The 16,141-nt window shown below is 39.2% G+C and overlaps 1 protein-coding gene across 7 annotated transcripts in view; it reads right to left on the bottom strand.

Moving 5' to 3' along the window:
• Positions 1 to 16,141, bottom strand: part of sox6 (SRY-box transcription factor 6) — a 356,852-nt gene that overhangs the window by 7,347 nt on the left and 333,364 nt on the right. For 5 of the 7 annotated variants that reach the window (XM_049465976.1, XM_049465978.1, XM_049465980.1 and 2 more), the window contains 2 exons: positions 5,236 to 5,469; positions 3,010 to 3,226 (listed from right to left, as the gene is read on the bottom strand). In XM_049465976.1, coding sequence (XP_049321933.1) covers positions 3,010 to 3,226; positions 5,236 to 5,469 — 451 coding nt within the window. The remainder of the gene's footprint in view (positions 1 to 3,009; positions 3,227 to 5,235; positions 5,470 to 16,141) is intronic. The other 2 variants (XM_049465982.1, XM_049465977.1) reach the window with 2 other exon arrangements.

Below are 16,141 nucleotides of genomic sequence, written 5' to 3'. Positions count from 1 at the left end.
TAGTGAAAGTTGACTGATGGCTCTCTGATGGACGTTTGGCTCTGACGGCAGGAGGGGTAATGTCATCAAGATCCCAGAATTTCAGCCGTGCGAGTGTTAAGAGGTATCGTCAGGAAGATGACAAGTTTAGCACCCATAAAGGAAAACAATTACAGGCGGAGGGAATTGGAGACTGGAAAGAACGTTCGGTAGCGCAGTAGTGCAGCAGCGGCCTCCCCTTAAACGTCTTCTATTTCAGCACTTCAGTGAGCGAAATCCTCGGCTTAACTGCTCTCGGCAGGGGAACGCTCGGCAGCCAGCGGTTCTGCGAAAAAGATCTCGGATTAGTTACGACGGAACAGTTTGGGGAATAATTGCGAGAACGACGCTCGGCGTTCGGCGACACAGGCAATTGGAGCTGGAGAGGTAAGGCCTGATCTTTAAGCGGACTGATTGATACTCCAGCGCTCGTATTTCTCTCTCGGGCGAAGTGGGAACACCTGGAGTGGGCTTCCCTTTTGCTGACCACACTGCTGTAAATTACCGAGCCAAGCCTGCAGACAAGCTGCCCTACAGCCTTTTAACATGTGCACACTTAACTTTAACATCCTGCTATTGTCTGTCTCAATCTGACCAATCAATAGCGTTCTGTCATTTTAAACTTTTAGCTTCTAATCACCATCAGAAAGCCTGGGATTGTTTTAAATTATAATTTTTTTATAATTCTAATGTAGGCCTGTCACGATACGATTCTTTTTTTTTTATGGACGATATATTGTCCCTAAAAAATTATTGCGATACACGATATTTTTGAGTCATTTTAAGACTAAAGACTGAGACTAAATGCCACTGACGTAATAATAAAAGAATAGCATATAAAAAAAAAGCAATTATAGACTTTTTAAAGACAACAAATTTTAAAGTAATGGTGTACTATAATTAGTTTATATTAGAAATATACTTATTTCTACACCTACTTTAGTCCACACTTTGTGTATGGAGTCACTTTATTTATTTATTTATTGAAGCATGGCTGGCTAAATTACTGTTCATTGTTATATGTGAAAAAAACATACAAATTAACACAATAGACGAAAAATATCACGATTATCAAAAATGATTGAAGCCACGTTCATTTATTGTACGATAAATCGATATTGCAATTATTGTGACAGGCCTATTCTAATGTTTTATATTCATATTACATTATACTTTACTTTTATCTTTTTTCTTATTATAATAGATTATAATTAATTATAATAGAATTTTCTGTTTTACATATAGATTTTATTTAAATATATATTAAATGTTGATTTAAAATTAGTACTTTTATTTTTTTACTATTTTTATTCCTTATTATTTCTAATTTATTATTAAAGTATTAAAACCTTAAGTCTTAGATTTAAGGTTACCAAACATAGCTAATCACTACAGCCTGTGTGTACACAACAACAACAAAATAAAAAAACTAAATCAACAAAAAAAAGGCAGCCTGCTTGTTTGCTTTAAAAGGCTGTTCATTAAAATTAAGTGCACAGGCAATATAACATAGCAGACATGGCTTAACGAGCTACAGCGGTATATTACTGCAATCAGGCTGATTACAGGGGTCACGGGCACAGTGCGCAGAGCCGGCTCAGAGCACGCTGCTGGACCCTGACACTTTGGTTCCCTTCTTTCTCTGCTTTCCCTAAAACTCTAAAACTGTATTAAAGTAAAGCCGGTGTATTTAGCCCTTAAGTTTAGCTGCCTCCCCTGTCGTCTGGGCCGCCGCACGCCGGACGCTTCTCGCCAACGTTAAGGTAAATCGTCGTAAATCAAGCTAAAGACGTTTCATAGTGTCTAGATTATTTATTATCTATAATAAATACGTTCTATTTGTTAATCAGCTTCTCCTCATCCATCACCTACAAGCAACTTTATGTTTTATTTATTTAGGATATTTATATCTTCTTCATTTTTTTCATTTTAATTCCAATATATGGAAATTTACAAAATTTTTGGATTTGTATAGAGTGTAAGAAAATATAAATATAAAAAAAATTAAGATAAAGTTATCATCTATAATACGTTATACTAAATTAAATTTGAATACTAATTTATTATCGCAAAACATACCCTGAAATATCATGTATCAAACATTATTTTAAGCCCATATCGCCAACCCTTAATTGTAAACTACAATAATTAAAAAATAACATTTATTGAACATGTGATTAACATTATATATTAACATTGATTCAGCTAATTGTGATTCAGTGGTGTCATTAAAAAGTTCATTTCTGGAATAACAATAATATCAGCAAAAAAGTTTGACAACCTGAAAAAATATACATATTCTTGAAAGCATTTATTTTACTATTTATTGTACTTAATTTTAGTTTTTTGGGTGTAAGAAAATATGAATTCATTTAATTTGTCGTGCAAAATACTGTATGGATTATGAATGAAACAGTTTTGATTTCTAATGATTAATTCAGTGAAGATTGGTGTCAGAAGTGGTTCATTAGCGTTTAGTATGTTTAAACTCCGTCCATTTTAAAACCTCCATACTTGTATTTTATTTTAATAGTTTCTGTTTGTTTATATGCACTTAATATGCTATACTTGTAATATTTTATTTTTGTTATATTGTTTAGTTACACTATTATAATTTTATACAAAAATCCTTGTAAGTCTTTAAGTTGTTGTATACCAAATAGATGCAAATACTTACAAATGGTTATATTTATACTAAATAATACTTTAATATTTATTCTGTTGCATTAGATTATTTTTTTTAATTAATTAAAAAAATGTCGGTGCATTTCTCAGAAATACTCTGACATATCGTGGTATTATTTTAAGGCTATATCGCGCACTCCTAATCCCTAGTATTAATAAAAGCACTGTGGCTCTCTCAGGAATTGAACCGCGCACAGTCGCTGATCGACGATCCACAGCGATTTTTGGGCGATGCGTGACGCGTGCGACGGCCGTCTAAATAAAGTCCCTGCAGTCTAGTCTTGGTGTTCTTCACTGTGCACCTACCCCACGGTAAAGAACTGTCGCATCTCCTGCCTCCGCGAGCGCATCATCTGCTTGTACTCGCCTATGCGCAGCTTCTTCCCGTCAATGATGCAGGTGCGCTTGGGCCGCGGCTTGTACTTGTAGTTGGGGTACTTCTCCAGGTGGATCTTGCTCAGGCGGGCCTGCTCCTCGTAGTAGGGCTGTTTCTCCTGGTTAGACATGGACTTCCAGCGAGAACCTGCACACAGGTAACACAATACAGTATGTGAAAATTATTAGAAGTTTGGGCTCCACAGTGGAGATACAGTATCCTGTATTGAATTGTACTGAATTGTCTTTGAGTTTGACGGTAGCTTTAGGCTTTAGGCCGTCCTGCTGCTGCTGCATTAGCGGAAACAACGGCCCAGTAAATATCTCCAGCCTTCAGTGTGTCCTGGCTGACGGGACTTTTAGTAGCCGTGATCTATTGACTCTCAGCACTGTGGGACGAGACCCATTTAGCCCCGTCATTTTTCATGACAAACACTGGGCTATGTGACGGCTCCTATAAATCCATCTGATTGAGCCACTCCAGCTTCAGCAGCAGCAGCGGAGCTCACTCGGCTGATCCGGACTGCGCTCGGCTGGGTAAAGACCTGGAGCAGTGTGAGGATCAGTTACAGTTACAGACACTCACTGTTTAACATATTAAGTCACAGCAGACATGTTTAAAAAGCACATTGCATTTCCAGACAGAACATTTACAATGGGATGCCGCCCAACAAAAGTCAAATTTCCTAATCAGATAATTATTAGGGTTGTGTATTGTCAAGAACCTGCCGATATGATGCACGTTATCATGATACAGGGGTCACGATTAGCTATAAAGCAATATATTTTGTGATACTGTGAGTTAGGGCTGCAAGTAATGATTATTTTAGTAGTCGATTAATCTGCTGATAATTTGATCGATTAGTCATGATTATTATTTTTTACTATTTTTCTTGATTTCTGATATCAATATTTTCTACTCACCAACCCCATGGATTCAGTTTAGGTTATACAGTTGATGATACAATTGATTAGCTTTTATATCTATTTGTGTTTTAATAAATCAACCATAAACACAGTACTGTCCAACCTCCAAAATCTGTAGACATTTAGACGTTTCATTGTATTTAGGAAGATGCAATGCTAACAGATTTTGACGGATTTACCATAAAAAAGGCTTTAACTAGTTTGTTTTTTGAAAATATTAACAAATATTAATTAATAACATTATCGTAATGTTTAATTAGAACGCCATCATAACAATGGTAAAATAGGGCATGCAGTGAAAACATTTTTTGGATTTGCCATAACTACTTAAACTACTATAAAGCATTACTCTACCAGTCTTTTTTTCAAAGTTTTTGAAAATGTTAAGAAAGATTGTGTTAAATTATCGTAATGGATACTGGAACTGGAACGCCGTCAAATCCGACTTTCGAGGTAAATGCACCGCAGCATGTCTACGTGTCTGATTAAAGGTTCACTTTCTTTTTCTGTATCTTTGCTTTCTGTTTTTACTCGTGTTCTGACGTGATTTTAGAGTTTTCAGCCTTACTAGATCTAAATTATGTTCTCGCTTTCTCTGTAAACAGTAATTTGGTTTGGTCTCCATCTTTAAACAGTGAAGCGTTTGACTGGCTCGGCCCTGCCGGTCACTTAATTTGCCTCAACAGAGATTCAGTGTTTCATGAATGCCGTTCTGTTCCTTCTTGTTAGCGGGATATGTTTAACGCCAGACGTTTATCACTTTTAGTCTGGTATCCAGATAATGCTGGTGGGTGAATAGCTGGGAGTTATCACAGATTTATACAAGGGTTTTGGACTATATAAATGTGGATTTTTATGTGCATACGATTTTCTATTTATAAAATGAGACAAAGCCTTCATTATGGCGCTTTTAACCAATATTTATGCTGAAGTTTGTATCTTAGGAACTGTCCTAAAGGGTAGTACTAAAGTCATTGTTTAAGTATGTGTAATGGCTAGCTGTTTAAACCACTATGCTAACAGCACTTTTGAGTCATGTAGATCCAATATAAGCATTTTTTCAAAGCAAGGTTTGAACCCGGTCTACAATAGTCCCCTGGAAACCATTGTACCGACCCAGTTCTGGAGCTAAATTGTTCTTTTGGAACGTGGAATCGTCCAAAATGAACACAGACAAGCTAATCAAACAGCCGCCGTAGCCGTTTGATTCGACGATGTTTTCAGACTTACCCAGGATTTTGCTGATGTTGGAGTTGTGCATGTCTGGGAAGGCCTGCAGGATTTTGCGACGCTCGTCCTTGGCCCACACCATGAAGGCGTTCATGGGCCGTTTGATGTGAGGCTCGTTGGGGTTCCTTCCACGGGATTCCCTGAAGACCCGGGCCTCTGTGGTGCTGGCGCCTCCTGTTGGCCAACAATAATACTGATGTGTTTTATCTGCAAAGCCATTCAGCTCCTTATTCCCTGGAACACCGAAGCAAGAAGAAGGAGAGAGCGAGTGCAGACCGTTAATCAACTTAGCACGGCAAGAAGAGTCATCAGCACATCACTGTGACTGGAACTGGACCAAAGGCTGGGTTCAGGGAACACCAGGGGGCCAAACTTCATCCCCGTCAACCCATCGCTAAGCCAGACGAACCCAAAAATCGGTGAATTAGACCACAGAACAAGGAGGCTTTGTGGGTCACAGATTCTGGCTTTAACTAAAGCTTCGGCCAACCCAAGACCAGAAGAAGTGGCTTGAGGGCCTTGGTTTTAAATTCCTGCTTTAATACGCTGATATGCCAAAAGTCATGGGACAGGAACTGCTATCATTTGTCTTGTCATGACCCATTTTTGCTATGTACCAGTGTGTCTATTCACTTGGGAAATTTTAACTAAACTTACAACCCTTCTATGAAATATTCCAATGTCCCATTCATCTGGCACCCACTATAAGGCTTTGTTCAGACTTCGAGGATGCTGGCCAATGTCCAGCTTCTCTCACAAGATAACACCTCCTACTATAATACAGCCAAAGGTGTTCCCAAGCCATCCTCCTAAGGTAACACTCAACAATTAATTTATATACTGCTTTCTAGGGATAAACTGCAATGATTTGTTATTTTACAGTACCATTAAGTGTTTTTTCATTAATTTTAAATATTCTACATTGTAGATAAATACTAACGTCATGCAAGCTTTGAAGAAAAACATATGGAATTATGTTACATTCTTCAAAGTAGCACCTCTTTTTCACATTTTCTCAGTCAGCTTTATGAGGAGTCACCTGGAATTCAGGCTTTCAGTTAACAGCTGTGCTGAACTCATTAAGAGTTACAGGTATACAGTGAATAGTGAATATTTGACTAGTTGTTTCTTCTCAATCTGGATTAGAACATTACTCAACTAAATAAAGAAAAGTAAAAAATTACTTTAAGAAAAGTCCATTTTAAGAACTTTGAAAGCATCCTTAAATGCAGTTGCAAACAAGACCATGAAAAATGTTGCAATGATGAAACTGGCACTTTGTGAATACATGATTCCTTATGTGTTCCTTCACAGTCTGGATCACTTCTCTATTCATTTACTATGTAAACAAGTAAATAAATATTGACATTAAAGGTACTGCATATATGATGTAACATGTCCTGAAAACAATAATACTATACATTGCACAGCACTACTACTATCCCATAACTTTTGGCATACCACTTTTCCATACATTTATAGAGTCTTGACTATGTTCTAACAAAGTTTCTAATAAGTACACTTCTTTATATCATTAAAATAACCATTTTAAACCCACCACACACAATGTTTGCTGTATATATATATATATATATATATATAATGTGTGTGTGTGTGTGTGTGTGTGTGTGTGTGTGTTGTGAAAGCTGCAGAACTGCAATGGAGTAAGCAGCCTCTCAATCAGGCCACTCACAATCAGCGTGCGAGCCCCCGTTTTCTGCATTTCACTTACAGCCGAGCGAAAATGATTTCTGCTTGCCTGCGCATTTGCTGCCTTTTATATGTAAGATGTGAAAGAATTAAATAAAAGCTGTATGAATATTTAAACAAACAAAAACATGTTGATAAACAAGGCCTGAAAAATAAAACAAACCAAAAAGGGCTTTCCATATGCTACGATACATCTTTAATGATCCGAAAACTGGAAAAGAAGGCTCCGAATGAGGCATGAATATTTTATCGAGCACATGTGATGCGTATTCATTAGGAAGCCGCTGCATCTCGCCTGCTCGTCTTGGCACGCATCACCTGGTTCTGATTCCTATTCTTACAGCCGTCTCCCAGCAAAATAAAGCCTCTTAATGAAGCCGGTAATGGAGTTTGGCGCTGTGGAGATATTAAAGTGTAATATACCGGGCGCACTCCGAGACCAGTGCACTGCTAACACAAGTAGTACAAGGAGGGGCACTGAAAGAGGCCACCGAGGAGCTCCCTTTTATCTGGAACTTGTACCCTGTATGGGGTAGGCACCGAGACACACTCGTGCACACAGATAAGACAAGCTGGTAGTGGAGTATTTGAGTAGGCCGAGGCTTGAGGCGGCCCGAGCTGCCAGCGGGAGGCTCTGTTCCAGGATAAAGCTCCTCTCGGTGCTTGAACCAGCTAACTTCCACAGGCTAATGTCTACCAATCAGACCTGCCCTGTAAAAAATGCAATGCTTTACTACTTGAATGACTTACTTACGTACACCTCACACACCCAGTCACGGTGCATCAGTCAAGGTCCGAGGCTTAACATGCTTAACGTCAGGCACTGTGCTATCTATCTATCAGCTTAGCTTAAATTACTATTATCAGCTGCATACTGTTATATACAGTAGCTGCGTGCCAAAGCCTACTGTTCTTAGGTCATGTAAAAATAAGAATTGCACCATTAAAACTAAGGCAAAGCAATGACTTTTAAGTCATATTGCAGTGTTTTCTCTAACAATAGGATTTCTTTTAGCAACAGCAGCACTTTACTGGATTCTAAGACATCCAAACGGAGCCACAAAGACGTTGGACTGTGTGTAAAGACTGCACTAAAAAAAAAAAAAACCTTGATCTTTCCTCAACTATCGGTGAATAATCCAGCTCAGAGAAACAAAGTTACCATCACAGCTAAACCTTTCTTCCCTGCTTTTTAAATCAACTGTAACAATTTTATGTAAATGATCTATGATGTCAGAAATTATTGTGATAAACAATATTATAATTTTAAGACAGTAAAATGCCACTGATGCTAAATATATACTTTTTTCATCACCTTCTGCAGTGCACACTGTGTCTATGGAGTCACAGTTATTTGAAGCATTGGTCTAGTATTGCATGACTTGCTAAAATACTGTTTACTGTTATATATATAGATGTTCATTCATTGTATGATCAGTCGATAAAGTAATTATCCTGACAAGCCTACATATTTAAAAATGGTTGTTGGCACTTTTTATTTTTGACAAGCAAGAAACAAATATATTTAGGCTATTTAGTTAATGTAGAAAAAGTGGCAAATAAAATAAACGTTTTGTCTTTAGTGTTCGGCCATAAATGATTCATCTTAATGCATCAGTGTGTGTGTATATATATATATATATTTCATAGTCTTACCTTGACTGCAGCCAATGATTTGGAACACAGCCACCATCCCTCTCTCTCTCTTTCTCTCACTCTCTCTTTCGCATTTGCTCGCTCACTCACTCACTCTCTCTCTCTCCCTCCCTCGCTCTCTGATCCACCCTCATTAGTCACGGCCAGAAGAAGTGCCGCCCCTGCCCCCTTACATCTGTCTGCCCCAAAACTACATCTTGTACCACAATGTACCCTCTACAGCTACACTGGCTGCTTCTCCTCTCGCGCCGAACGAAAGGGAAAAAGAAAACGGAGGAGAAGAAGAAGAAAAAAAAAGGAAAGGAAAGGAAACGAAAGCCTGTGAGCCTGCCGTCTCCACCGGCCGCGGAGATAATACACTAGCTCCCCCACAGTACATTAATTTCATTTAGCACGCGCTCACTGTGCAGGATAAATTGATTTCACTTTGTTTGGTTTTGACAGCCATGTTTATTGTGCAATGAAATGTAGTGTGGCGTGGGGCTGACAGTATCCATCAACGCAGGGCAATCTGCTGACTGCCGGGGCCAGATGAAGGCATTCATTACCCCGCCGGCTCGGTGCGCCCCTCTCCTCCGTTCCCCTGCTCTGGCTCTTTCAGCATCTGCTGCCGGGCTGGGGGGGGGGGGTTGGAGATGGCTGCCTGTAATTTATGACGTTCCCTGCCAATGCCATTACTTTACCACTGACACTGATTCAGCAATTTATATACTGGCATGCATGTCGATATGGGCAGAGGTGAACGGCTTATGAGTGCCGGCACTCGTGCTGGGGGAACACGGCGACAACGACGACGATGACAACAACGTGTGCTACTATTACTACTACTACTTCTACTGTTACTAAAAAACAAAAAAGCAGCAGAAGAAACCTGAGAAAACAGAAATCAATTCTGCTCTTCTACTGTTTCACCGTTTCTCTCACGGTGACCGGTTCTGGGTTGCGTTTTCTTGTAGAGGCTCTAGGAAGTGAGGGAAGAGAGCCAAGTGAGCGAAAAGAGAGAACACAGCCAATTATCTTCTCTCGGACTCCGGCTGCTGATGCTGAAGTCGCATAATCTGGCAGGCCTGTTTTACTGCTTTGCTTGGATGCAAACACAATGATTTTTGAGCAGCGCAGGAGCTCTTTCCTCCAAACAAGCAGCCGTTCTCAAAACAGACTTTGAGAAGATTGTTCTCTAGGCAGGCCAGCACAAAACAAGCGTTTATCACCATGCTGAGCTTCTTACAGTCAGTACCTTCACTCCAGTCCTATAACAGTGTGGCTTTTTCAGGATATAATATGGAATATAGGATGTTTATCTGAAGAGCTACTACTAACACTACTACACTTCTTATTCTGTTACTAAAAGCAGCAGCAGCAGAAACTTGAGAAAACAGAAATCTGCTCTGCTACTGTTTCACAGTTTCTCTCACGGTGACCGGGACTGGGTCGTGTTTGCTTGTAGAGTCCCTGGGAAGTGAGCAAAGAGTGCAAAGTGAGGTCCTGGGTTAGAGACACTGAAGGTACTCGCTGACCTATGTGGCAGCATTTACGTTAACGTACCCTGAACCTCAGTAAGGTCATGCTCTTGTGATCAGGGCAAGGCTATTGGCCCATGGGAAGGGAATGACCAGGCTATTGGTCAATCTAGAAACTATATATAGTATAAATAAATGTATTAATCACTGGGGAGCTGTGTTCATTTTACCGAGGGATGTACTGCAAATTTTCTACTGCAAAATTATTTCCTACAGTGCACTTTCTGTTCTATTGGTTGTCATCTGATTGTATGCTTGTTGAATGAGTATTCTGTATGAAAAATGGAATATTTTGATAAAACAAATTGTGTTTCCACGAGTTACGAGGATTAATCATAAAGAAGGCATTACCACCCAAGGTGGTCAGCACAGTAGATGGTAATGAATAAATAAATAAAGGAAGTTACACTAATTTATATAGCGCCTTTTTAGAAATCCAATAACTGTTTAACAGTCAGGGTTGGTGAGACAGTGGATAACACCACTCCCTGCCAGTGAGCTAACCACCACATCATGTGGGAGACTAGGGTTTAATTCCAGGTCTGGGTGACTGAATGATGTGCTACACCAATAAGAGCTACATTGACCCACTTCTGTAATAGAAATAACCTTGTAAGTCACTCTGGATAAGAGTGTCAGCTAAATGCCATAAATGTAATGTTCTACACACAACCACACACACACACACATTGGTGAGAAACATCTGCCAATCGTGCACAGCTTACTCTGAACTGGAAACAACTGTGCACCTGGAGGACTGCATTTTGGACTTCCCAATCTGTGATTCATTAAAAGTGTGTTGTCTTCAAAAAAGGTATGTATGCTTTGTTATGCTATTCTCTTATTTTGTGATGTCAATAGCAATGACAATATCGTTGTCTTTCGCAATAATTTCTAGGACGATATATCGTCCACAATAAAATTGTTATCGTGACAGGCTTAGTTATAAGTGCTTTTGTTACTGGTGTCAATAATCATCTAATGTCTTCCATGGGTTCCCTGACTGAGAGCACAGCACCAACCGTGTGACACGGGTGGTCTCCAACAACCCAAACTCTAATAACCCCGCCGCGCTTCCCTTAAACACGGCTTAATCAGAAGCAGCCCGGGAGCTGGCAGTCAAGCTGGAGCTGCAGAGCGCCATCCCGCCTCTGAAACAGGCGGTTCATAACGCCGGCTGCCATTGTTTTTCTGTTGTTATTGTTTAATAAAAGAGAAGCGGCATGCCTCTGACATTTACAAATCAGCATTAATTGATTTTTTTCCCTCCCGACATTTTAAAGAATTACCTAGTTAGGTGCGTGATTGTGTAAATAAATACAGATGTTCAGAGATGCCGAGAGGAGAACCCCTGGGGTGCGCTGGGAGGAGAGGAGCTGGGAGGCGGGGGGCTTCTAATAGGCTTTGCTTTGATTTATGAAGCATTGTGTGGTAAGTGGGAAAGCGATAGTAGAATCTTCATCTCATTTGTCTGAGCGGGCGAACACGAGGGACGACAAAGCACAGATTGAGGGAGCCACACAGGGGGTTCGGAGAGATAAAACGAGGGAGAGAAAGAGTTTTAGGGTGTTTTGACTCATCCCAGGACTGATTCTGGGCTCGTTTGGGAGAGGGGCTCATTATCTCGGGTTTGTTTTCACCAAGAAGAACTCAATCTGAACTGTGGATTGATTGCGCAGTCCCAATCACTGTCTCTTTTCTGTGTGTAGGATCACAAATTTAGGATTTTATTTGGCCTAGCCACTCATTCAGAGTGCGACACCTACCCACCTCTTCTGACTCTGGCTGCTGATGCCAAAGCAGCATGGTCTGGGAGGCCTGCGTTTTTTATTACTCCTTCCTCCGAACAAGCAGTCGTTCTCAAAATAGACTTTGAGAAGATTGTTCTCTATGCAGACCAGCGCAAAACAAGCGTTCATCACCATGCTGAGCTTATTACAGTCAGTACCCTCACTCTAGTCCTATCACAGTGTGGCTTCATTAGGATATAACATATAGGATTGGAAATCTGTTGTTTCTGAGGGCTGAGTAGAGGATCTGTTGTCTCTCCTGGCCCATAAGAGTCAAAGCAAATCGCTTGTGCGATTGGCTTCAGTCAAAAATGACTGAGATATCCTCTGCCTTTTACTTACGCCCACTGGTTCTTTGGCCTGCACTAGTAGGTTTGCGACCACTGAAGTTCAAACAATGCAACTGTGCATTACATTTTGTGAACAGAACATGTAATTGCATGTTCCCACAATGAAACGAATAGTAACCTGACCCCACACACTGCACAGGGAGAGGATAGCTACCCCAAGAAGGACCAGAGAGCAGAAGCACTCCTTTGAAAGCAGCGTTCACGCTCTCACACTTAACCAAATGTTTACCCAACTTGCAGACCAAGCACTCCCCAGTCTAAAAACAAAAGGCTAGTGTGAGAACAACTCTATAACCTACAAGAGTGAGTGAGAAAAAGAAGAGAGAGAAAAAGAGAGAGAGAGTGCCCAGCGGCCCAAGCACACCTGTCTGCAGCAGGCCCGGACCTGACTGAGCTCGGAACAGCGCCAACAGGTTCAGCCTCTTTGCTAAGGGCCGCTCTTTTGTTCCGAGGGCACAAAACACTCGTACGGACTGTCACACAAGAATCCGCTCCAAACGCTTCGCTCTGCTGAACGAGCAACAATCACGCGAAGTTAAAAATCTGCAAAATATAAAAAATGCAGCTACAGAGCACCAGTAAGCTAGAATTCACTACAGGAAACCCTAAAACTCAGCTCACTAACTCATTTTAAACTTTTAATATTTAACCACCTTCAGACAGCCTGTACCTGCTGCAGTTTTTCTTTTACCTTTTTATTAATCTAATTTTATGTTTAACCATTTAGCCCTTTTATTTGATTTATTTGATTTATTTCATCCTTTTATTAGTTTTGTTACTGCCTTTAGTTTCGGCCTTTTACATTTTTATTTAATTTATTTTTTATTTACATATTATTATTATTTATTTATTTTTTAGTTCCATCATTTACTTTATACTTTATAATTGTGGTTATTTTAGTCCTTTATTTTTTTAATTGTGTTTATATTTTATTATTCTACGTATTTATCTCTTTGTATTGTTGCTCTACATTTTAGCCTGTTTGAATATCCTTTTATTTTGAGTTATTTATTAATTGTTTTACATTGTTTGCTTGTTTTTATAATTTGCACTTAATTTTTAATCTCTTTAATTTTATGTAAGCTCGGCTACATTGAAGATGAGAGTTACCTTCAATATATTTACGGAGTAAAAATAAAAGTTTATTGATTGATTGAATTGAACCCGATTCTACCAGCGGCGGCAGCGATACGCCTCTCCATGAAGAAAACCCCGACAGCAACAATACAGGTTAATGCACCTGGTGATATAGGGTTATGTTCACATCCTGCTAATTTAACCATTTTTAAACCAATTACATACGATCTAAGCCTCTTCACTTCAACATGCCAACATGTCTTCGTCTCTCGTTTTTCTGTGTTTTTGTTTTTCCCCCGTTCTTGTTCCCCTTTTCTTCCAGATGCATGTTTGGAATTCTGCAGCATGCGTGCAGAATGTGAGAGCGAGGAGTGCATGGGGACAAATGCTCGGCGTGTTGCAACTTGCGTCCGCCAGCTATTATTTCTTCTGTCTTGTGCGTCGTCTCACCTAAGATGTCAACAGGTTTTTATTGTTTTGTTTTGGGTTTTTTTGGACGCTAAATTCCTTTTCGCATCTTTCTGCTGCTGCTGTTTCTCTCCGTTTCACAGAAAATCAATTAAATAATGGGGCCTGGTCTGGCTTGTGTCCTCGTCCAATAATCCCAGAGACCTACAGTACTGAGCTGTAGCCCTGGGAATTCTAACGACACACACACACACACACAGAGGGAGAGAGGAATGCATGCCTTCTGTTTTCTCTGATAAATTCAATTACTCTATAATACGCTTATGTTATGTCTTACAAATCTTTACAAATAGACTGTTGACTCTTATCTTCCAAAGATCTTTTAAACAGGAGCACAGTATTTATTTTATCCACCATTAAAAAAGGAAAATAAAAAATATATAAAAATAACAGTAAGAAAAGACGCAATACTGACTCATATTTCTTTTTTTTTTTTTTACTGTTACAGAGGGGGGGAAATCAGCACTGTGCACTCAAAATAAACGCCTCACTTTAAAGCAGCAGTCTGTAAGTTTGGGGATTTTAATATGGGATTTAGAGACCTCTCTGGTGAGAGTGTGTAACTGCACAGAGCATTTTAAAACTTCTAATAGAAGTTAATTCATGTAAATAATTTGCTGTGTGAAATATAAAGTAGTGTTTAAATATAGAGTAAAGAGCAGTTGCATTAAAAAGACCTACACTGCCCACCTGCCAAAATCACCAATTGGTTTTAATCATCCATAATCATCCACAAAAAAAAAAACACTTAAAATATCTATATAATAAAAGTTTTAAAATTTTGAACTAAATTACTAAAATATAGTAACTTTTCATTGATATTTAATTTTTTTGAGATGCACTAGTATAGTTTTCTCCCTCCTTCCAACTCTACTTCTTAATATTACTTCTTTTAATTTAAAATATATTCAGGGTTCGTAAGGTCACGAAAAACCTGGAAAAGTCATGGAATTTTAAAATAGCAATTTCCAGGTCTGGATAAGTTTTAGAAAAATACAAAATACCCAGAATTTTTTGGAAAAGTCATGGAAATTTGGTCTACAAATCTGTGTTTCCATTTATTGATGAAAAAAATAAATCAGTAATTTAAGCCATACACAACGGTGCTCTCAGGATCTGACACATTTTTTATTTATTAAAAATTGTGTGTGTGATCATTTTGATCAGATTCTTTTTTTAGGCCTTCTATAATTTTAAAGTTAGTTTTAGTTGATTTTTGGTTTTAGTGTCCATGGTCTGCACTGATGTTTTAAAAATCGTATGGTCATGAAAATTTGCCATGAAAGCATGAAAATGTCTTGAAAAAAAACAAAAAAACATTAGAAATGTATTGTTTAAAAAGTGTATGAATCTTGGATTTTTGAACAATTTTAATGATTGCCGTTTTAAAATTTTAAATGTCAAAATTAAAACAGCACAAATGCGGTTCACAAGCATGACTCATGCATGTTTTAATCAACTGCACGGTGCAATAGACGGACAGTAGAGTGAGTAGAATCAGCGTCAGTGTAACCAGTCGCTCGGTTCACTATTCTTACACAAGTGGGTTTGGATTACCCTGGTTTCCTGCCCCTCGGTGCTCTACGGAGTCCCTCAACGCCCCGTTGAGCCCCCGGCCCGACGGAGACGGCAAGAACAACTACAACTACAGGACCCGACGCGAGTCATGTGTCTCCTCCATATGTGAATGAACAAAGGGCCCATGCTGAAGCCCGCTGTGGTATTTGTTAGTGTTTTTCCTCTGAGCTTAAAAATACCTAATGACTCTGTGGCGAGCTGATGCATGTGGCTGGCGGCTTTCCTTTTTTTTTTTTTTTTTTTTTGTGAAATGAAGGAAATTCTATCTATTTCCATACCCCGGCCGCTATTTTCCAGCACCCCCCTCACCTCCCCTCCCTCTCTCATTAGAGCTTTGGCAGCTGTTAATTTGGTTGCCTGCATGCTTCGCAAATATTAGTTTATGCAACCTAAAGCTTTCTGCACTTCAGGGCGACGACAGAGGGCCGCTTGACGCCCCCGGGCCCCTGTTTCAATGCGGCGCTTCTTTCTTCAGGCGCTCCTCTGTGTTACGGTGAAGAGAGAGATTCGCTCAGTACTTTAAACAACAGTAATTATCAGACCCTGATTCCTAACTGAACTGCAAAAATCTAACGCTCAGCTACCTGGTGTCACTGTAACTGTTAAGTTCAGTTTTTCTTTTAGTTTTTTATTTTTTTATTTTATGTTCTCATCTTTCATCACATTTTTTATTTACTTAATTTATTTTATTTTGTGCTTTTATGTACTTTGTTTTTTATTTTCTATTTTAAAAATTTCTAATTTTAAATTTAATTGT

This window comes from Astyanax mexicanus, chromosome 16 (genome assembly GCF_023375975.1).
Source record: "Astyanax mexicanus isolate ESR-SI-001 chromosome 16, AstMex3_surface, whole genome shotgun sequence".
In the NCBI taxonomy this organism is placed as follows: domain Eukaryota; kingdom Metazoa; phylum Chordata; class Actinopteri; order Characiformes; family Acestrorhamphidae; genus Astyanax; species Astyanax mexicanus.
This window is presented reverse-complemented; position numbering and strand designations above follow the sequence as displayed.